Genomic DNA, 18,620 nt, shown 5'->3' on the forward strand with positions numbered 1-18,620 from the left:
TTACCGGGGGTTACTAACACAAATTCTTAAACTTAAAAAAGTAGAATATAATGAAAAGTGAAAAAAGAGAAAAGCTAAAGGTTCTTAAACAACAAACTTAAAGAGCATGATTAACGCTGAGATGGATCTGCACCATTTCGTAGAAAAGTTTGTTTTTTTTGTCTGATAAAAAAAAAAACTAAAAGACGAACTAATCACGGGTAGCCACATGTCAGTGGAGCCCGCGAACAGTGCAAGAAACAAATGAAGATCGGTCTTTATATCACAACCTTAGAGACCCGGTTTTTTTAAATTAGTGGGACTCACCCAATATTTTATTAGTTTTTGCTAAGGATCCTATTGCTAAGACCCCGTTAATGATGGTCTAAAAACTGCTTTCTGACCAACTAACATACATGTCACCAAATAATTAGTGCTATTTTTTACAGAAAAATAAACATTAAATAAATTATTATAATAATAATTTTTTTTCTTTCAACAACTTTTGTGGGCTCTTACAGGTGGAGGTGCCCTTAGTGCAGTTAATTATTTAAAAATTCTACGACTATCTTGCATCGAAATCAAATATACCTTAAATGCTCAAAATCCAAAAATTAAATAATACTCCGTCCGTTTCATAAAAAATGTCACTTTAACATTTTTCACACAGATTAAAAAAATGATTGAAATTCATTAAAGTTGTTATTAATTACACATATTCAATCAATAAGATTTGAGATAAATGAAATTATTTATAAAATCAATGAATTTGTAATTTAGTTTAAGCTGAAAGTTGCATTGAAATTCTAAAATGAAACTCTTTTTGTAACAAGAAAAAAAATGCTAAAGTGACACTTAATATGAAGATTATAACCCATATAACTTTATATAATGTAAAAGTAAATATCTGAAATTAAAATAAAAATTGGATTTATTTGGAAATTTTGATGGAGAAAGATTTTTTTAGATATTTCTTGTGTTTTGAGCATTTTAGTATATCCTAAATATTTGCTTCGAGTCGGGTTTGAATCTGGTTCTTTTTATATTAAAATTGTATATCCAATCATGTATTAATCAATTTTGATTTGGGTTCGATACTATTTTTCGGATCAGGTTCGATTCTGGATCCGGGTATTTTGTCCAACTCTATCATTTATCAATTTTTTTTTTATATAAAAAAATTTGATCAATACAAGACATGCAGGGCCGGCCTCGAGGGGAAGCCACCCAAGCCAAGGATTAGGGCATCCAAATTAGTGGGGCATATTTAAAAAAATTATTATTTGTATATACATAAAAAGAAAATCTGTAGATTATTTTGTTAAAATATTATCTATTGGGCATATTTAGTTATAATAAGATTTGTCAAACTTTTTAAATATATTAGTAAATTTATATTTTAGATAATAGTTAAAACCCTAATTCTAAAATAGAAACATAACAATTGAGACTGCTATGGTCGAAAAACTTGACTATAGGAGTTTAATGGATGATTTTGCAGGGAAAAATGCAAGAAGATCTATATTTCAGCAATAAGTGTTTTTATATCAATGTTTTTTATGAACATATTATGAAATTTGATTTTTTTAATGAAAATTTAAGTTATTTTTTATACTGTTTTGTGATCTTGATAAAACATGTACGAAGGCATAGTTTTAAATTTTGATTGGGGCAATATAAAAGGTTGGTCCGGCGCTGCATGTTAGATGATGTATTACTCCGTTACGGTTTTTAATCTTTAAAAAAAAAATAAAAAAAATGCGAGACATGCCAATGCTTATTTAAATAAAATTAAATAAAACTTAAAATGTATACTTATATATAGAAATTTTAGTTTATAATAAAATTTCTCTTAAATTTTCACTGCATTACAATAAAATGTGGTCCTGTTTTGTAACTACGTACCGGGGGAAGGTCTACTATTTTGCACTGACTTTGACTAAACCTTCTCTTTAGGCTGGTGTCTTTGTTTGCGTAACCGGACGCCTTGAATCTTCATATCGGAGACGAGAACAATGGCGTCGCTTCTTACGACGGGGCTCATACAATCTCATCATCTCTCTTCGAGAACCCATCGAGTCAAGCTCTTATCTTGCTCCACAGATTTGCCCACTCCGCCAATCACTCGGAAGGTACCTACAATTTGTACCAGAGTGACCTTATTGTTTATTGCGATTCCTCTTGATTCTATCTTTGTGCAGTTGATCAAGGAATCAAAACTTTCTAGAGATTCCAGCCGAAAGATCAAAGTCGTAGACTATGCTCCACTCATCGAAAGCTTAAACCGAAGAAGATTGCCTGATGAAGCTCATGAGATTTTCATCCAAATGAAATCAGACAACTTGCTGCCTAACTACAGAACGCTCTCCGCTCTTATGCTCTGCTTTGCTCAAAACGGTTCTGTCCTTCGATCGCGTGCCATCTGGGAGGAGATTCTAAACAGCTCTTTCGTCCCTGATCTCCTTGTCATCTCAAAGCTCATGTTTGCTTACGAGAAGATTGGTTGTTTTAGTGAAATTTCCAAAATCACCAGGGACATAAGTGCAAGACATCCTAAGCTGCTTCCCGTCGTATCCTCACTTGCTATTTGCTGTTTTGGAAAGAACGGTCAGTTGGAATTGATGGAGGATGCTATAGATAAATTGGATTCAAATGAGATCTCCTTAGACTCCGCCACTGCTAACGCAGTTGTCAGATACTATAGCGTTTTTGGTACTCTAGAGAAGATGGAGCAGGCTTATAGCCGGCTTAAGAAGTCTGGTGTTGTGATAGAGGAAGGAGAGATAAGAGCTGTGTTGTTAGCATACTTAAAACAAAGGAAGTTTTATCGGCTTCGTGAGTTTTGTTCAGACGTTGGTCTTGGTAGGAGAGACCTGGGGAATATGTTATGGAACTCTGTGTTACTGTCGTATGCAGCTGACTTTAAGATGAAAAGCTTGCAGAGAGAGTTCATTGAGATGCGTGGCGCTGGTGTCTCTCCTGACCTTACCACATTTAACATCCGTGCTCTTGCGTTTTCTAGGTTGGCTCTTTTCTGGGATCTGCATCTTACGCTTGAACATATGAGAGTTTTTGACATTGTTCCGGATCTGGTGACTTTTGGATGTGTGGTCGATGCGTACATGGATAAGAGGCTAGCGAGGAATTTGGAATTTGTATACAACCGAATGAACCTGGACGACTATCCTGTTGTTTTAACTGATCCACTTGTCTTTGAAGTACTGGGGAAAGGAGATTTCCATCTTAGCTCAGAAGCTGTTTTGGAGTTTGGTCAACGGAGAAACTGGACGTATAGAAAACTAATTGGAGTTTATCTCAAAAAGAAGTTGCGAAGAGACCAGATTTTCTGGAATTACTAGCCACCTGACGTGCCACCTCTTTGCCGCAGCGTGATAAACTTATCAGATGCTTAAAACACTGAGGTTAGAGAGTGATTGTGCAACTAGATTTTGTTAAATGGTGTTGTATATGCAGTGTGTTTTATTTATATTTTGTTTGGTGTGGACAGTTAGTTTAGCATGTCTGTGAAGCCACACTTATTGGTTACAAAGCTATCCTTGTTGCAATATATTATTGTGTTTCCGACACCCTGATAGGTAATTCGAAGAGGCCAAATGAACTGCTGATATGGACAAGAAATAAAGAGAGAGACTGGTGGACTTGGAAGGTTTTCGGTTGAAGAAGACTCACGACGAAGGCCTAGATATAAATAGAGTTCTTCATTTGTTCTTCATGCTTTGAATGTTGTTGTAGACAGACCCTATGAGTCTTCTCTCTCAGTCGCCATGAGAAAGATGATTCATGTTATGTTCGCCATGAGAGTGTAGCTTCGAAGCTGTATCGTTTTCTTATTGAATTGCTAGTTCCGTGAGTTAGAGATATCCAAACTCTATCACACTGATAAGCCATTGAGAGCTTATGTGAGACAGACGATGAAGAGAGCTGACGTGGAAGGGGCTTCTAAAGATCTCAACAAACAATGCTGACGTGGCGAGGAAGGAGGAAGAAGTTTGTTACGATCAATTTTACATAAATATCTACTTGTTTGTTGCTTTGATTCTTTATCAAGTAATTGTACTTTGATCATCGGGTTTGTAGAGAGATTTTTTCTATAAGAAGGCAGTAATTCGAGAGAGTGTTCTCATTTTGCTGAGGATCAGATACTTTGAGGAGAGATTCTTATTGTATTTGATATTGATACTCTTGTTAATTGAATACAACTCAGTATTTGCTTAACAAATTGGTGAGCCGATCTGAGTGGACTGTGCGACGGCGACGATGGCGGGTTTAGAAGCGGAGGTGGAGACGATCTATGGTTCGTTAGGGGAATTGAAGAAACAAGTCGATGTGATTCATGGTGGTTGGGCGCTATTGACTAAATCGAATGCCGATATAACACAAAAGCTGGATTCGATGGCGAACTCATTCGCGAAGCTCGAAAACCTGATTTGCGCAGAGAAGGCGAACAGAAAGACGATTGCGAATTCATATAATCCAGTTGATAAGGTACGTCTTTCGCTGATGACTAAGAACGTAGGATCGCCTCATCTAGGTTATCATAGAATCTCGGATTCGTTAGAAACTCGATCTGATCTGTTGCGTAAAGTTGAATTACCTCGATTCAACGGCGTTTATCCGAATATTTGGATCGATCGAGCAGAAAAATTTTTTCGACTGGGAAGATACAATTATCAAGATAAGTTTGATCTACTGGCAGTGGCGTTTGAAGGTGCAGTGTTAACCTGGTTTATGATTGAGCTGGATACAGATCCTTTTCCAGATTGGGACAGTTTCAAACAGAGATTAGTCATGTGGTTTACAAGCAGAATGGAAGATGATCCAGCTAAGAGATTATTTTCAATTCAATAGAAGGGATCTATTGTTGCATACATCAATGAGTTTGAAGAGTTGAGAGCTTTGGTCAACGGGATTGATGAAGCGAATTTGACTCATGTATTCTTCAATGGTTTGAAGCCTGAGATGAAAGAAGTTATCAAAATGAAAGAGCCTCAAGGATTACAAGATCATATTGCAGCAGTCATTAAGATGGAAGATAGTGCTTTCTGTCGTTCTGTAGAGGCAGTCTCTCATCAGCCGTATACAGGCCGGTCAATTCAGACGGGTGTTTCACGTTCCCCAGCTCCTGTAGGAGAGGGTATTATTAAGAATCAACAAGGAGAGAAGCAGGGGGCTAGACAAACACGAACATGAACTATTACAGGCCAAAGACGGTTAACACCAGTAGAGATAGCGGAAAAGAAACGATTGGGATTATGCTATAAATGTGATGTTCGTTGGTCCAAAACACATGAATGCAGTCAGATGAAACTTCAAGTGATAACAGTGATTGATGTAGTGGAAGTTGAGATGAATAATGAAGATTGGATTGACACTTTTGAAGATGAAAACGAAGTAGTTACAGAGCTGATGGAACTGTCTTTTTCATCTTATTTGGCTCTCTCATCACCAACTACAACAAAGATTTGGGGCAAGATTGAAAAGACTTGGGTGATGGTGTTATTGTACAGTGGTGCAACACACAACTTCTTGGATCCTTCTGTTGCCACCAAGCTTAATCTAGCACCACAACAAGGCGCTAATCTGGACATTATTTGGGGAATAGGGATTGCAGTTTGTAGTGCAGGAGTTTGTCACCAAGTTCCTTTTACACTTCAACAAGTTAATGATGTCGCTGACTTTATTCTGTTAGAACTGGGGAAGGTTGATATGGTTTTGGGCATACAATGGCTTCGTACTCTTGGAAAGTGTGCAATGGACTGGGAGACTCATGAAATGTCTTTCACGTTCAAAGGCCAGCGAGTGACACTAACTGGTGATGCCTCATTAATTCAGGGTGGTGTACAAGCTTAGATGACGGAGTATGTGGAACCTTTTGAGACCTTCTGCAGGGAGGTAAAGCTCATTACAGTCAATACTATCGAACTACAATATGAGATTCCGATTCCGGTAGAACACTTATTGGAGAGGTTCAGGAGACTCTTTGAAGAACCAACCCAGCTGCCGCCTTTGCGTGACAGAGAGCATGCTATCAACTTAATAGCAGGAGATGGACCCATTAGTGTTCGTCCTTACCGCTATCCTCATGCGTATAAGGAAGAAATGGAAAATATGGTCTCTCAGATGTTGAGTTCGGGCATTATACGTCCAAGCCACAATCCTTACTCTAGTCCGGTGTTGTTGGTTAAGAAGAAGGACGGGTCTTGGCGTTTTTGCATTGACTACAGAGCCCTCAATAAGGTTACTATTGTGGATAAGTTCCCGATTCCGATGATAGATCAGTTGCTCGATGAGTTGTGTGGCACCAAACACTTCTCTAAACGTGATTTACGATCAGGTTATCATCAGATAAGAATGAAGGAAGAAGACATTCATAAGACATCGTTTTGTACAGCCGATGGTCATTATGAATTCATGGTTATGCCGTTTGGTTTAACTAACGCACCAGCAACGTCTCAAGCACTTATGAACGAGAATTTCAGGCCTTTCCTTCGCAAATTCTTCTTGGTCTTCTTTGATGATATTCTTATCTACAGCCGCAGTTTGGAGGAGCATGTACAACATTTACAAGTGGTTTTGGAGATCCTGGACAAACACAAATTGTTTGAAAACAAGAAGAAGTGCACATTTGCTCAGCCTCAGATTGATTATTTGGGTTACTTGATTACAGTTGAAGGCGTGGCAACTGATCCAGATAAAACAAAAGCTATGTCATCTTGGCCAGTTCCTAAAAACGTTAAGGAGCTCATGGGATTTTTGGGATTGACTGGCTACTATAGAAGATTTGTAAAAGGATATGGAGTTATCGCGAGACCATTGACTCTGTTACTGAAGAAAGATGTGTTTGATTGGTCTGATCCGGCACAAATTGCTTTTAAAAACCTCAAGCAGGCTATGTGTTCTGCTCCAGTGTTGGCTTTACCGGACTTCAATGAGGTGTTTGTAGTAGAAGCTGATGCTTTCGGGTATGGAGTTGGAGCGGTATTAATGCAAAATTCTCGTCCTATTGCTTATTTCAGTTCAGAACTCTCGGATAAACAGCAAATCAAGCCAGTCTATGAGAGGGAACTAATGGCAATTGTTCTAGCTATTCAGAAGTGGCGTCACTACCTTTTGGGCAGGAGATTTCGAGTTCATACAGACCAAAAGAGCTTGAAGTTTTTTTTGGAACAAAGAGAGGTGTCCCTAGACTATCAAAGATGGTTAACTAAGCTTCTTGGGTATGATTTTGATATCATCTACAAACCCGAAGTCGATAAAAAAGCTACGGATGGTCTTTCTCGGATTGATCATTCCGTTTCTAGTGAGACTTCTTTGGCTACATTTACGACAACAACTAATATTCAGTTACAGGATATTCTTGCTGAAGCCGACAATGATTCAGCTATCCAGACTCTGAAGAATACTGTCAACAAAGGCAAGCAACCGTTACACGGTGGTTGATGGGAAGTTGTTGTATAAAGGAAGGTTAGTTATTCCTCGCAGTTCGAAACACATTATGGTGATACTTACTGAAAGTCATGATTCTTTGGCTGGGGGACATTCTGATGTATTTAAAACTCTCAAGCGGATTCAGGAAGGGTTTCATCGGACTCAGATGGTTAAGGATGTTCAGGATTATGTTTCAGCTTGTGATGTTTGCCAGCGCCAAAAATATTCGACTCTTTCACATGCATGATTATTGCAGCCTCTACCTATTCCAGAGCAAGTTTGGGAGGCTCTATCAATGGATTTTATAGAGGGCCTTCCTCTATCAGGAGGGGTGAACGTTATATTTGTAGTAGTCGACAGGTTGAGTAAGTTTTCTCACTTTCTGAAGTTGAAGCACCCTTTCACCGCAGTAGACGTGGCTGAGCTGTTTGCTAAGGAGGTTATTCGACTTCACGGCTATCCTAAGTCGATTGTTTTGGATCGAGACAAGATTCTCTTGAGTTCATTTTGGAAAAACTTGTTTCAACTGAGTGGAACACAACTGAAGTATAGCACAGCTTTTCACCCCCAAGCAGATGGTCAAACTGAAGTACTTAATAGGTGTTTGGAGAGTTACTTGAGATGCTTTGCGTCTGCACATCCTAAGTCATGGGCGAAGTACTTACCTTGGGCTGAACTCTGGTACAACACCAATTTTCACACTTCCTTGGGGATTACTCCATTTCGGGTGGTGTATGGCAGGAACCCTCCTCATCTCTTACGTTATGAACCGAGATCTACTTCTAATTTTGAGCTGGAATCGATGCTTCGGGAAAGGGATGAGATGCTCGTTCAAATCAAGCATCATCTATCACTGGCCCAGGACCGCATGAAAACGAATGCAGAAAAACATAGTAGGGAGCTCAGTTTTAACATGGGTGACATGGTCTTTCTCAAGCTGCGACCATACAAGCAGCAATCTGTTGCTAAAAGGTTGTATCAGAAGTTAGCAGCCAGATTTTATGGTCCCTTTGAAGTCTTGGAGAAGGTGGGAGCTGTAGCATATCATGTGTTGTTACCGGTGGATTCGAAGATTCATAATGTGTTCCATGTGTCTCAGTTGAAACCAGTCATTGGATCACATCATTCAGTGTCGCCTTTACCTACATCATTCTCAGTTGCTGATGAAGTGGTTATTGAACCGAAATCAATTGTTGATACACGGTATGATGTGCAAGGGTATTTGGAAGCATTAGTTTCTTGAAGCGGTATTCCAGATCATGGAAACTCTTTGGAGCGAGTGTCTGAGTTGCTGCAGCAATTTCCTCGTCTGAAGCTTGAGGACAAGCTTCTTTTCAGACCGGCGGGTATTGATAAGCCATTGAGAGCTTATGTGAGACAGAGGATGAAGAGAGCTGACGTGGAAGGGGCTTCTAAAGATCTCAACAAACAATGCTGACGTGGCGAGGAAGGAGGAAGAAGTTTGTTACAATCAGTTTTACATAAATATCTCTTGTTTGTTGTTTTGATTCTTTATCGAGTAATTGTACTTTGATCATTGGTCCTGTAGAGAGATTTTCTCAATGAGAAGGCAGTAATTCGAGAGAGTGTTCTCGTTTTGCTGAGGATCATATACTTTGAGGAGAGATTCTTATTGTATTTGATATTGATACTCTTGTTAATCGAATACAACTCAGTATTTGCTTAACACACACCCTTTCAATGGTTAACTAGTCATTCGCTAGTTATTCTTGTCTCTTCAGGTTTTAGCAGCTTAGACTTGTCAAATGAAACCTATAATCTTTGATGATTAGATATTTTGGTACGGTCATTAAATCAGGCAGACTATAGAAGGTGAGCTCATAAAACAGACTGTTATGTGTTGCAAAATTCTTTTTTATAATCTTGTGGTCAGTTTTTGTTTGATTAAACAACAAATTACCTAAAGATCACTTGGCTGATATCTGCTAAAGTATGAGCTAGGAAGCCAGCCAGCTAACACCAAGAAGTAGAGGTGCTACAACCGAGAAAATTAACTAGAGCAACCATGTTCAACCAAGGATAGAGAAACGTCTTCAAGGTTCAGCACTAGACTCACACCTCGAAGACCAATTTGGAAGTTGGTGATTATTGACATGCATCTCATCAAGAACTGGTCAATGGTGGATGTTCCGATTGGGTGAAAACCAGTCTGGTCTGCATCAGAATTAGCAGATATTCTTACATGGAACTGTTACATGTTAGAAAGGAAAGAAGTCGATAATAGCAGGTGTATTCACATATCTTTACAACCTCAAAGCTATTGAGAAAGCTTCTATGATCCTAGAGTCTTTGGTGGTTATTCAAGAAGAGGAGCAGATCAGTTATGAAGCATAATGAAGGATGAAGAAGCAATCACCAATGCGGCCTCTAGAGTGAGGTGATTGGTACTACAGTCTGAAGCATCATGTCATGAAGGTTTCAGTAACATGGTGGTGACTCATGAAGAAGAAGCAGCCAAGACTCAGCTTGTATCTATCAAGGAAGATCTGGTAGTCCGAGCACTTGATCACAACAAGAAGGTTGTGAGAAAGGGGGAGAGACAAAGATCTGTCTGAAGAAGAGTACAAGAAGTGTTGATGATGAGCAAGAGGAGTGGGTTCTATCTTGCATCACATGAGGGCCATGATCCAGAGTCTTTGTGTCCCTTACATTGTTGGTAAGGCATAAAGACTCACTGGCCAATCCCTAGGCCTTGGAGACTTTACTCTTTTTCCCTCATCAAAATTTTGTCCCAAAGGGTTTTCCTTGGTGAGGTTTTTAATGAGGAAGTTCTTCAAGGTTCCAAGCTTGACTTAGGATCAGCTAAAGTCAAGCTTGAGGGGGAGTGTTAACTTGAAGAGAAGAAATGGTGAAACTAAAGGTGTTGAGTTGAGTTGGGGCTTGTGCAAAAGATAGGGTAAGGTGTCCAGAAGTTTCCTGATGGATGTGCAAAGTTAGGGCCAAGTCTAGGAGAGACTTAGAAGTGTATTTGGGAGCAAATGGGTGAGTGTGCAAAGATAGGGCGAGGCAGTACGGACGTGTACGGACAGTACGGATCCATACGGACCAGGGAGACCCAGATTTGCATAACTCGGCCATTTGAGAAGTTTTGGAGTTGGTGCAAAAATAGGGCGAACCTGACGTCCCGGAAAAGCTTGTGCAATGTCTGGGCAAGGTTTGAGAGTTATAAAAGTGGTCCCAGTCTTGTGGATAAGGTTCTGATCAGATGGCATCAAAGGAGAATCAAGAAGATGCCATTAGAGTGTGATTGGCTAGTTTGGTCATGGGACAGGTTGGCCTTGGCTGTAAAGACAAGGGGAGCCACGACCATGAACCTGGACTGATCTGTGGACAGATTAGGAGGAGCCTAAGGAGAGCCAATCACAGTCCAGCCTTCCCCATTTTGAATTAAACCAATCAGGCTCCATCTCCTGTTAACCAATCAGCATCAACTACTCAGATTGCAACAAGACCAGCTCATCTACACCATCCATTCCTCTTAAGTTATTTACAGCCATTAGATATAGGTTTCTGATTGTGTAAACATATGTAAGCTTATAAATAAGCATGATGGACGAAATTGTATCTCTCTAAGAGAGAGAGGGGGATTTCCCCTCCTCCTTTATCAATGAAAGGGTTTTGAAAACCAGAAACACATATCTATTCTGTAGTCTTAATCTCTCAGTCTCTCAGACTCTTAATCTCTGTTTCTAAGTCTCTTATACACTCATAAACACTCTCATCAATCTCTGTTCTTAAATCACCATTAAAAGCTCTTATCTTGCTCCATTGGAGCTTATACACATTCACTCACACAATCAGAGTAGTACTCTATAAAAACTCACAAAAGCTTCTCTTTTAGAACCCTTTAAGAAGATAACCAAAGGATCAAAGGAGAATTGTGTACTTCGAGCTGGAGGTTTCGGAAAGGTTTACAGAGTAGATCTTCTTGATGGTTCTGAAATCGCAATTAAGATAGTATCTCATGGTTCAAAACAAGGAATGCAAGAGTAGGTTTCAGAAATTTGCTACCGTGGGAAGACTAGAAAACATGAAATTGGTTCAACTTTGTGGTTACTGCAAAGGAAAAGTGAATTGCTTACTGCACGAACCATAGCTTATTTGCCTTTTAAGTAGACTGGTTTTTATACTGTCATTTTTGTCAAAGTAATTCATAGTTTTATTAGATAAAATCAGTTCGGAAACGTAAACTATAAATGATAGGATCTCGATAGATAGAAAACCAAAGCATTGAAGTACTGGCTGTCCAAGCCGTAGAAAACTTGATCATGATGTCATTTTAGAAAGGTTTTGAAATGCAAGACATTCCTACTATTGGTTGAGTCATGTCATACGTAACTTACAGTTTGTAGGTTCCTGCTCCATACATTTCGATCATCTTGTATGGTCTTTTCCATCTAGGAGCCAATTTTCCTGCTGACTTGTTTTTAGTGTTGTTGAATACTCGTTCAAAAATCTAAGGGCAATTCTCTCAAATAGCTATTTTAAATTTTTTGTCACAAAAATAGCCGTAAAAAGAAAAAGACCAAAATAGCCTTCTTTTATTTTGAAAATTTTAATTTTAATTTTTTATTTATTTTTTTAAATTTGAAACCCTATTCCCAAAACTCCACCCCTTAACTCTAAAACCTACGTCTAGATTAATTAACCCTATGGTAAAAATACATTTTTTCTTTTAATAAAACTTATTTTGGTCAATTTTTCATTAAGAGCTATTTTTGTGACAAAAACTTAAAAAAAAAACTATCATAGGGTATTTCTCAAATTTTTCTAATCCAATCCTTTTGTTGAAAGGTTCAGGTTATCTCTTTTTGTGTTGTAGCTCCTGATTATTTTTTGCTGGTAACACTAGTTTTTTATTCTGGCCACCTTTATATTAGTTTTTTTATTAACTAATATATTGTTTGTTGATTTATGGTTTGTTCATATATTTCCTATATGATGTATTATCTAAAGTTTGTATATTCAATCATAAGTGAATCCAAAAAAAATTATTAGTTTCTCTTTATTCAGGGGCCCCTTTATTTATTAGAATAGTAGAAATGTATTTGAGATGTTTCCAAATTTTAGTTGGTGATATAAATATTTTTTCAATTCAAAACGTTATTACAAATTATTATTGTTCAAACATTAGTATAGAATTATAGATATGTTAAAGGATGCACTAAGAGTATTAAAGGATGCACACTATTCAAATTAACTGAGATTAATTTTAATTGTATCTTTTTAGAAATAAATTACATACACAAGTATTGATAAGATTGCATATTGGGTCAAGGAGTGGACTTCTCATTATTGGGCCTCGGAAAAATAAGACGAGTGTCCAAGACATTGCTCTTCTTTTATCTTTTACATACTGCATATGTTCTTGTTTACATCTAAGCCGATATCAGTATTGATAAGATTGCATATTGGATCAAGGAGTGGACTTCTCGTTATTGGGCCTCGGAAAAATAAGACAAGTGCCCAAAACATTGCTCTTCTTTTATCTTTTTAAGTCGAGTTATTTCCTTGTAAAAGTTTCACCGAATTACGATATCGGGTTAATCCCTAATTTCTTTCTCTCTCTTTTCTTTTCTCTTCTCATCTCATACTCTTCGTCAATTCTCCCTCTCTTTCTTGTTACACAGATTCGATCCTCCTTTGATCTTATCACAATTTGAGCAGCAAAGAAAGATCACTCATGTTTTCTAGCGACAGGGAATCTTGAGGAGTGAGGGTGATAATAACTCGGAAGAAATATTGCTTAACTTTGTAGCATTGAATTCATAAAAGGATGGCGAAAGCAACATGCCTGATTCAAGCTCTGAATCTGAATCAGAAAGTGAAGATGATGATGAAGTTGGAGATTTGAATAGATTGCTAGGGTTTGAGGAAAGGCGAAGGCGAGAAACTTGCTACCCAAGAAAGCAGTGGTGAAACAGAGGAAACTGAACACTAAACCCTGCAGATGAGTCTGCTTTAAACAAAAGGAAGAGCATCTGAAGCAGCCATATATAGAAAGAAGTGTTCGTAACTCTGTTCTTTTAACCATAAACGATGACGTTTTTTATTTAGTTCAATACGGTTCGTAATTCTCTCTCCTCTGTTTCAAATTAATTTTCAGTAGTCAATATGAATATTATATAAATCAATTATTCTTCTTTTTTAAGCTGTTCCAATTCGTATCATAATTACAAAAATTCACTAGAAAAACTGAAGCCCTAACAAATCTATACCTACAAAAGGAGCAACGCTTTAATTCTGAGACAAAGCATGACGAGACATACAATAAAAGATTACTAAAATCCAAAACCAATCAGCTTCTTCACCGAGATATTGCAGAAGTCGTTGACTGTTGTTGAGTAAGAGGATATAGCACAGTCACAAAGACTAAGATGACGCAAATCAATCCAGTTCCTAAACCGTTCGTCGTTAAAGCAGCCGTCTTTGAATCAATATTCCAGCCGCTAAGGTTGCCTTTGAGATAAAGCGTGATGAAGATTAGGGCGATCGATAAGATCACAAACCCATGTTGACGTAGAAATTGCCAAATTCGATCACTGTTTTCGTTTAAGACGATCGCAGCGACGATGACTAACAAGATGACGCAAATCCATCCAGTTCCTAAACCGCTCGGTTTAAAATCTGCCGTCTTTGAAACGTTATTCCAGCCGCTAAAATATCTTATCAAACCGCAGATAAACGAAACTGGCAAGAAACAGATCTCAGCTAGTGTCATCTTTGATCTCTCTTCAACTTTTGAGCTTATGTGTTTTAGACAAAACTTGAATATTAGTCTTGGCTTTACTCTATTTTATAGTGCATGTTTGATATGGCGTTTTCCTTTTTTGTTATTTTGGTTTTCTCTATTTTTTCAAATTTTCCTTTATTCCTATATATTTTGTTATTTCCTTTTTTCTGTTTTTCTTTCTTTACGACATTTCCTTTTTTGTTGGATAGAAAAACAAACAAAAATAGATATACGGAGTGCGAAGTGAAAAACACTTATTTATTGAGAAAACAATATTCTTTTCGTTTCACGTGTCACTTTTCATACTCACTGCGCCCCAACACTATCCACTCTTTCTCTTCCGTTGCAAAATCTTACAAAACGCCTCTCGTTTGTGGTATGTATATATATACCCTCGGCTAACTTTAATTAAGAGAGCATGAATCTGTTCCATAATAGGGTTAAACTCATTCACGGAAACAAACAAGTAAATTTTCCAAAATGTTTTCAACATATACTCTTATTGCGAGGGATTTTAAACCAAATTCTCATCTAGTGGTATCAGTGGTGAAAGTTGGAATATAGGAGAAGAAAACTACTATCTTGCTTAACAGGCAAACCGAATACCAAAAGAACTCCATTTAATTTTTGGAGGAACTTTCATATGGCTGGAAACTTGAATCTTGAAAGAAGACTTGAGTCAGAAAAGACTGAGAAGTCCATCCATTTTCAAAATTGTGAAAGGTTTTAAGGAACACTTGAGCTGATAACCGCTTTCAACGACAGAAAAGTCATTATGATGAATGAAACATGGAAAATTGTTACAAACTCTTAAAAAAAAAGCTCTCTGTACATCAAATGAGTCGCTATTGTAATCCAACAGATGCGATCAAAGCTTAGTCATAGATGAGAGAACTTTTTAACTACAGTATTTCCAGATGAAACCAATGTAGCAAGTGGAGATTCTGAAACCATGAGGAAGTTTCAACGGCTTCGTATGTGTAAGTAATACCTCAGAAGAACCTTGGCTTTCGATCCGCAGGCTTAAGAATTTGGAAGGAGCACATCAAACTTTCATCGACGCTCATCATTGCACCCGCATTGTCGAACTCACCACAGTAGTTTGGAGCAGAAAATATAGTCACAAGCTGTCTATCGGCAAAGAACTCATACCCATCCTCTACAACCTGTAGGAACATTATAGCTTCTTTCATGAGCAAAAGAATCGATTTCGCAGCTAGAAGAAAACATGATATACAAACCTGGTGGGCACGACAGACTAAATCCATATCGTTTTTGATTAGAAACTCGGCGACTTTGTCAGCACCAAAAGTGTAGGAGACTCCACGGTCATTCATCCCCCAGCCCTTGACGCCTTTACTAGGATCAGACCAAAGAAGGTCACAGAGCAAACCTGAGTCTGGAATATCAGTTGGACGCTCTATGTTCTTAATCTGTTCCACACTTGTCAAATCAGGAGAAAGTCCACCGTGCATACAAAGTATCTTCTCGTCTATGACTGCAGCCAGAGGGAGGCAGTTAAAACAGTCTGTAAACACTTTCCAGAGTTTCACGCTGAATCTCCGTTTACACTCGTCGTAGAATCCGTAGATTCTGTTGATAGATGCGCACTCATGGTTGCCTCTTAAGAGGAAAAAGTTCTCGGGGTATTTGATCTTGTAGGCAAGGAGAAGACAGATAGACTCCAAACTCTGCTTCCCACGGTCGACGTAATCTCCCAAGAACAAATAGTTTGCTGCAGGAGGGAAACCTCCGTACTCGAAAAGGCGCAGTAAATCGGAGTATTGGCCGTGAATATCACCTGAAACAAACAACACAGATGTCAAAGACAAATGTTACACATAAGCTTAGGAATCCAGAGGAAGTTTAAAGGAAACCAAAGAAAGCAGTCAAAGGAGTTACTAAGGCTTTGAATGGTGAGTTGGTGACACCGCACCGCAGTTAATAGTAACAAAAATGTATATATATATATATATATATACATTTTTGTTACTATTATAACGCACCACGGTTGTTCTGATTATTATTATCATTCGTATATCAAACAAATGCATTTTCATCGACAAAGATAAGTAAGAAGTTGCTTTCCTCTGTTCAAGCTCTATTAGCATTAAGATCCTTAGGACTAACCAAACAAACACATCCATCATTAGGTGACATTAGTTGGTAAGAGACAGTTTATTCCATCACCCAGATAGTATTATCTAAACTCAAGAGGTCGTAAAAGCAATGTAATGATCTTTTTATCTCCTTTTGATTTTCATTCTTCCAAGATTAAGAGAGAGATGCTAATAATATATCTCTTATCCACTCTACATTCCCACAAAAGTTCAATTTTATTCGTTTATAGCCATATAACATCTTTCTTCAAAACTAAACACATCCAAGAGTAATGGTTGCTGAAAAACGCAAACTTAAACCAAGTTGTAAAAAAGAAGGCAATCGATCAAGAAATTCAGATCTCAAGGCAAACGAACAAATCAGGAAGGTGGAACTAGGAAAGATATTAGATATAAATACCGCAGATCTTGACGGGGGCATCGAGCTCAAGGAGACTGGGCTGCTGAAGGAATATATGTTTGGAGACAACGCAAAGCTGTCGGATCTCAGACTCGTTGAGCATCATAGCCTGCTTCGTCCCTGGCTTTGTGTTTCTGTAATCAAGCAAACGCCGAATGATGTCGTCGAGAGCTTCAGGGTCCATGCTTCCTTGCGCCATCCCACTAACCTCACGAATTTAAATTTAGATAGATCTTCTGTAAGTTTCAATCTTTTTTAGGACAAGATTCGATCGCCCGAGTAAGTTATTATGGGTCCCTTTGCAGTTTTGTGAATTTTGTTTTTCTGTGTGATTGATGTCTGCGTTTACCGAATATGATTTGGCAATCTCTCCTTGGGCTAACTTTTTGCTTCTTCTTTTTTGTTTTGTTTTGTCCCTATTATTTATTTCTCATATTAAAAAATATTAAAAAATATTAGTTTTCAGTTTTGATTGATTTTGAATCCGAGTAAGAATATTAATTAAGTTAACGAGTCAATATAATTTTTTAAAAGTTAAACTCTTTTCATAATTATTAATTTATTAATTATGAACTCTTTTTTTTTGTCACACATTTTCTTAATTATTAATTTATTAGCTATGAACACATTTCCGTGCATGAAATTGAATATACTGTGAAGAAAAAAATGGCCAGGACTTCCGTTTAAAAACTCTCTCAAAAGCGGCGACTTCTAAACGGCCAGAACTGAACTCTAGTTTTCATTTAGCTAAATCCATGGTCTATCCTCCGGTATTAGATGCTCATTAGGCCTTTGTGGTTTCTCTTTTGGTTTCAATATTCAGAAAGGTAGTTTTTTTAAAGAAAATGTGCGAGCTTTGTGGTGTGAAGGAAGAATGAATCTACCTAGAAAGAAGAAAGAGATTTCTCTTACGGAGGAACTCGAGCAACTAGAACTTCTAGAGGAAGGGGAGCTAGTTGACATTTCGGATCTGGAAATAGATGATCTCATAGAGGAAAATGCGCTGAGTGTCATCGTTTGAGGTTTGAACCCAATAGTCCACAAAGTTGGTGGTCTGGTGAAAACGCTTCCTCCGATTTGGGGAATGGAAGACTCTGCTAGAGGAAGAGGAGTAGGAGAACACATAGTTCAATTTATCTTTCATGTAGAAAGATGCAATATGTTTTGACTAAGGGCCCCTGGTTTGTCAATGGTTGGATCGTGGCTATCAGTCAGTGGATACCCAACCCGGGACCAGATTTCATCTGTTGAATCCCTTTCTAGATCCGTATTAGGGGTTTGCCGATCCACCTCCTAAAGAAACAGGCAGTTGAAAGTTTGATGGGTCCTTTGGGAAAGGTAGAGGATGTTCAGCTTCACGCTAAAAACTCTAACTCAGTGGAGTATGTGAGACCTTTGGTATGGATAAACGTAGACGAACCTCTCCAGTTCAAAAGGATTGCAAGGTTTAAATCGGGAGAGGTGATCCCTACAGAGTTAGAATATGAGAAGCTGATCAAAGTGTGTTTCACTGCAAACGATTAACACATGATCAAACCCATTGTCCCCTGCTGGAAGAAGTTGGCTTTCATGATCAGGAATAGATTAAAAGGAAGAGTATGTTGGCTCAGATGAAAAGGACTGCAGGAGCCAGTGAGATAGAGATTGGAAACAAGAATGAACAAGGTAACGAAAGTTTCTCGAGCCAAGTCAGAACGTCAAGCTGGTAGTAGTGGTGCTCAGAGGATTGCTAGCTACCAGGATATGAAAGGCAAAAGGGCGGTTACCAAAAACTCACAGGTCTGGAAAGCGAAGACTAGCCAAGAGTCAGAACAGTCTAAAGGTGGATCCTCTAAGAGTTTGAAGATTTCAAATTCCCATTCCCTCCAAGAGAAGTCTCCAGGTGGAAAAAGAACAAGCGTAGGTCATAAGAGGGTGG

General features: G+C 38.2%; 2 protein-coding genes across 4 annotated transcripts; one reads left to right on the forward strand and one right to left on the reverse strand.

Annotated features, from left to right (window-relative positions):
• The first annotated feature begins 1,890 nt into the window (after nucleotides 1-1,890).
• Nucleotides 1,891-3,817, forward strand: LOC106376275 (pentatricopeptide repeat-containing protein At3g42630). Of its 3 annotated transcripts, none has more exons than XR_001275440.3 (3): nucleotides 1,891-2,111; nucleotides 2,181-3,401; nucleotides 3,576-3,817. XR_001275440.3 is itself a non-coding variant. In XM_013816343.3 (2 exons), exons 1-2 carry the CDS (start codon nucleotides 1,995-1,997, stop codon nucleotides 3,336-3,338), a joined length of 1,275 nt encoding a protein of 424 aa, XP_013671797.1. In that variant the 5' UTR covers nucleotides 1,892-1,994; the 3' UTR covers nucleotides 3,339-3,566. The 3 variants fall into 3 exon arrangements, 1 of the variants encoding a protein (XP_013671797.1); XR_007320603.1 differs by lacking the exon at nucleotides 3,576-3,817 and adding an exon at nucleotides 3,488-3,566; XM_013816343.3 differs by lacking the exon at nucleotides 3,576-3,817 and having other exon boundaries at nucleotides 1,892-2,111; nucleotides 2,181-3,566.
• An 11,052-nt stretch (nucleotides 3,818-14,869) lies between these two features.
• LOC106376274 (serine/threonine-protein phosphatase PP1 isozyme 2) lies at nucleotides 14,870-17,072 on the reverse strand. Its single transcript, XM_013816342.3, has 3 exons — nucleotides 16,703-17,072; nucleotides 15,424-15,983; nucleotides 14,870-15,348 (listed from the first exon to the last, which is right to left on the reverse strand). Exons 1-3 carry the CDS (start codon nucleotides 16,899-16,901, stop codon nucleotides 15,175-15,177), a joined length of 933 nt encoding a protein of 310 aa, XP_013671796.1. The 5' UTR covers nucleotides 16,902-17,072; the 3' UTR covers nucleotides 14,870-15,174.
• Nucleotides 17,073-18,620: the final 1,548 nt, after the last annotated feature.

Source organism: Brassica napus, chromosome C3 (genome assembly GCF_020379485.1).
Source record: "Brassica napus cultivar Da-Ae chromosome C3, Da-Ae, whole genome shotgun sequence".
In the NCBI taxonomy this organism is placed as follows: Eukaryota; Viridiplantae; Streptophyta; class Magnoliopsida; order Brassicales; family Brassicaceae; genus Brassica; species Brassica napus.

Bases quoted from the DNA above. Each gene is read 5' to 3' on its own strand.
- LOC106376274 (XM_013816342.3), bottom strand. From the start codon at position 16,901: ATGGCGCAAGGAAGCATGGACCCTGAAGCTCTCGACGACATCATTCGG. The intron at 15,984-16,702 runs GTATTTATATCT...TGTTTGTTTCAG, and splicing joins TGCCCCCGTCAAGATCTGCG to GTGATATTCACGGCCAATAC. The intron at 15,349-15,423 runs GTTTGTATATCA...ATGTTCCTACAG, and splicing joins TAGTCTGTCGTGCCCACCAG to GTTGTAGAGGATGGGTATGA.
- LOC106376275 (XM_013816343.3), top strand. From the start codon at position 1,995: ATGGCGTCGCTTCTTACGACGGGGCTCATACAATCTCATCATCTCTCT. The intron at 2,112-2,180 runs GTACCTACAATT...ATCTTTGTGCAG, and splicing joins CTCCGCCAATCACTCGGAAG to TTGATCAAGGAATCAAAACT.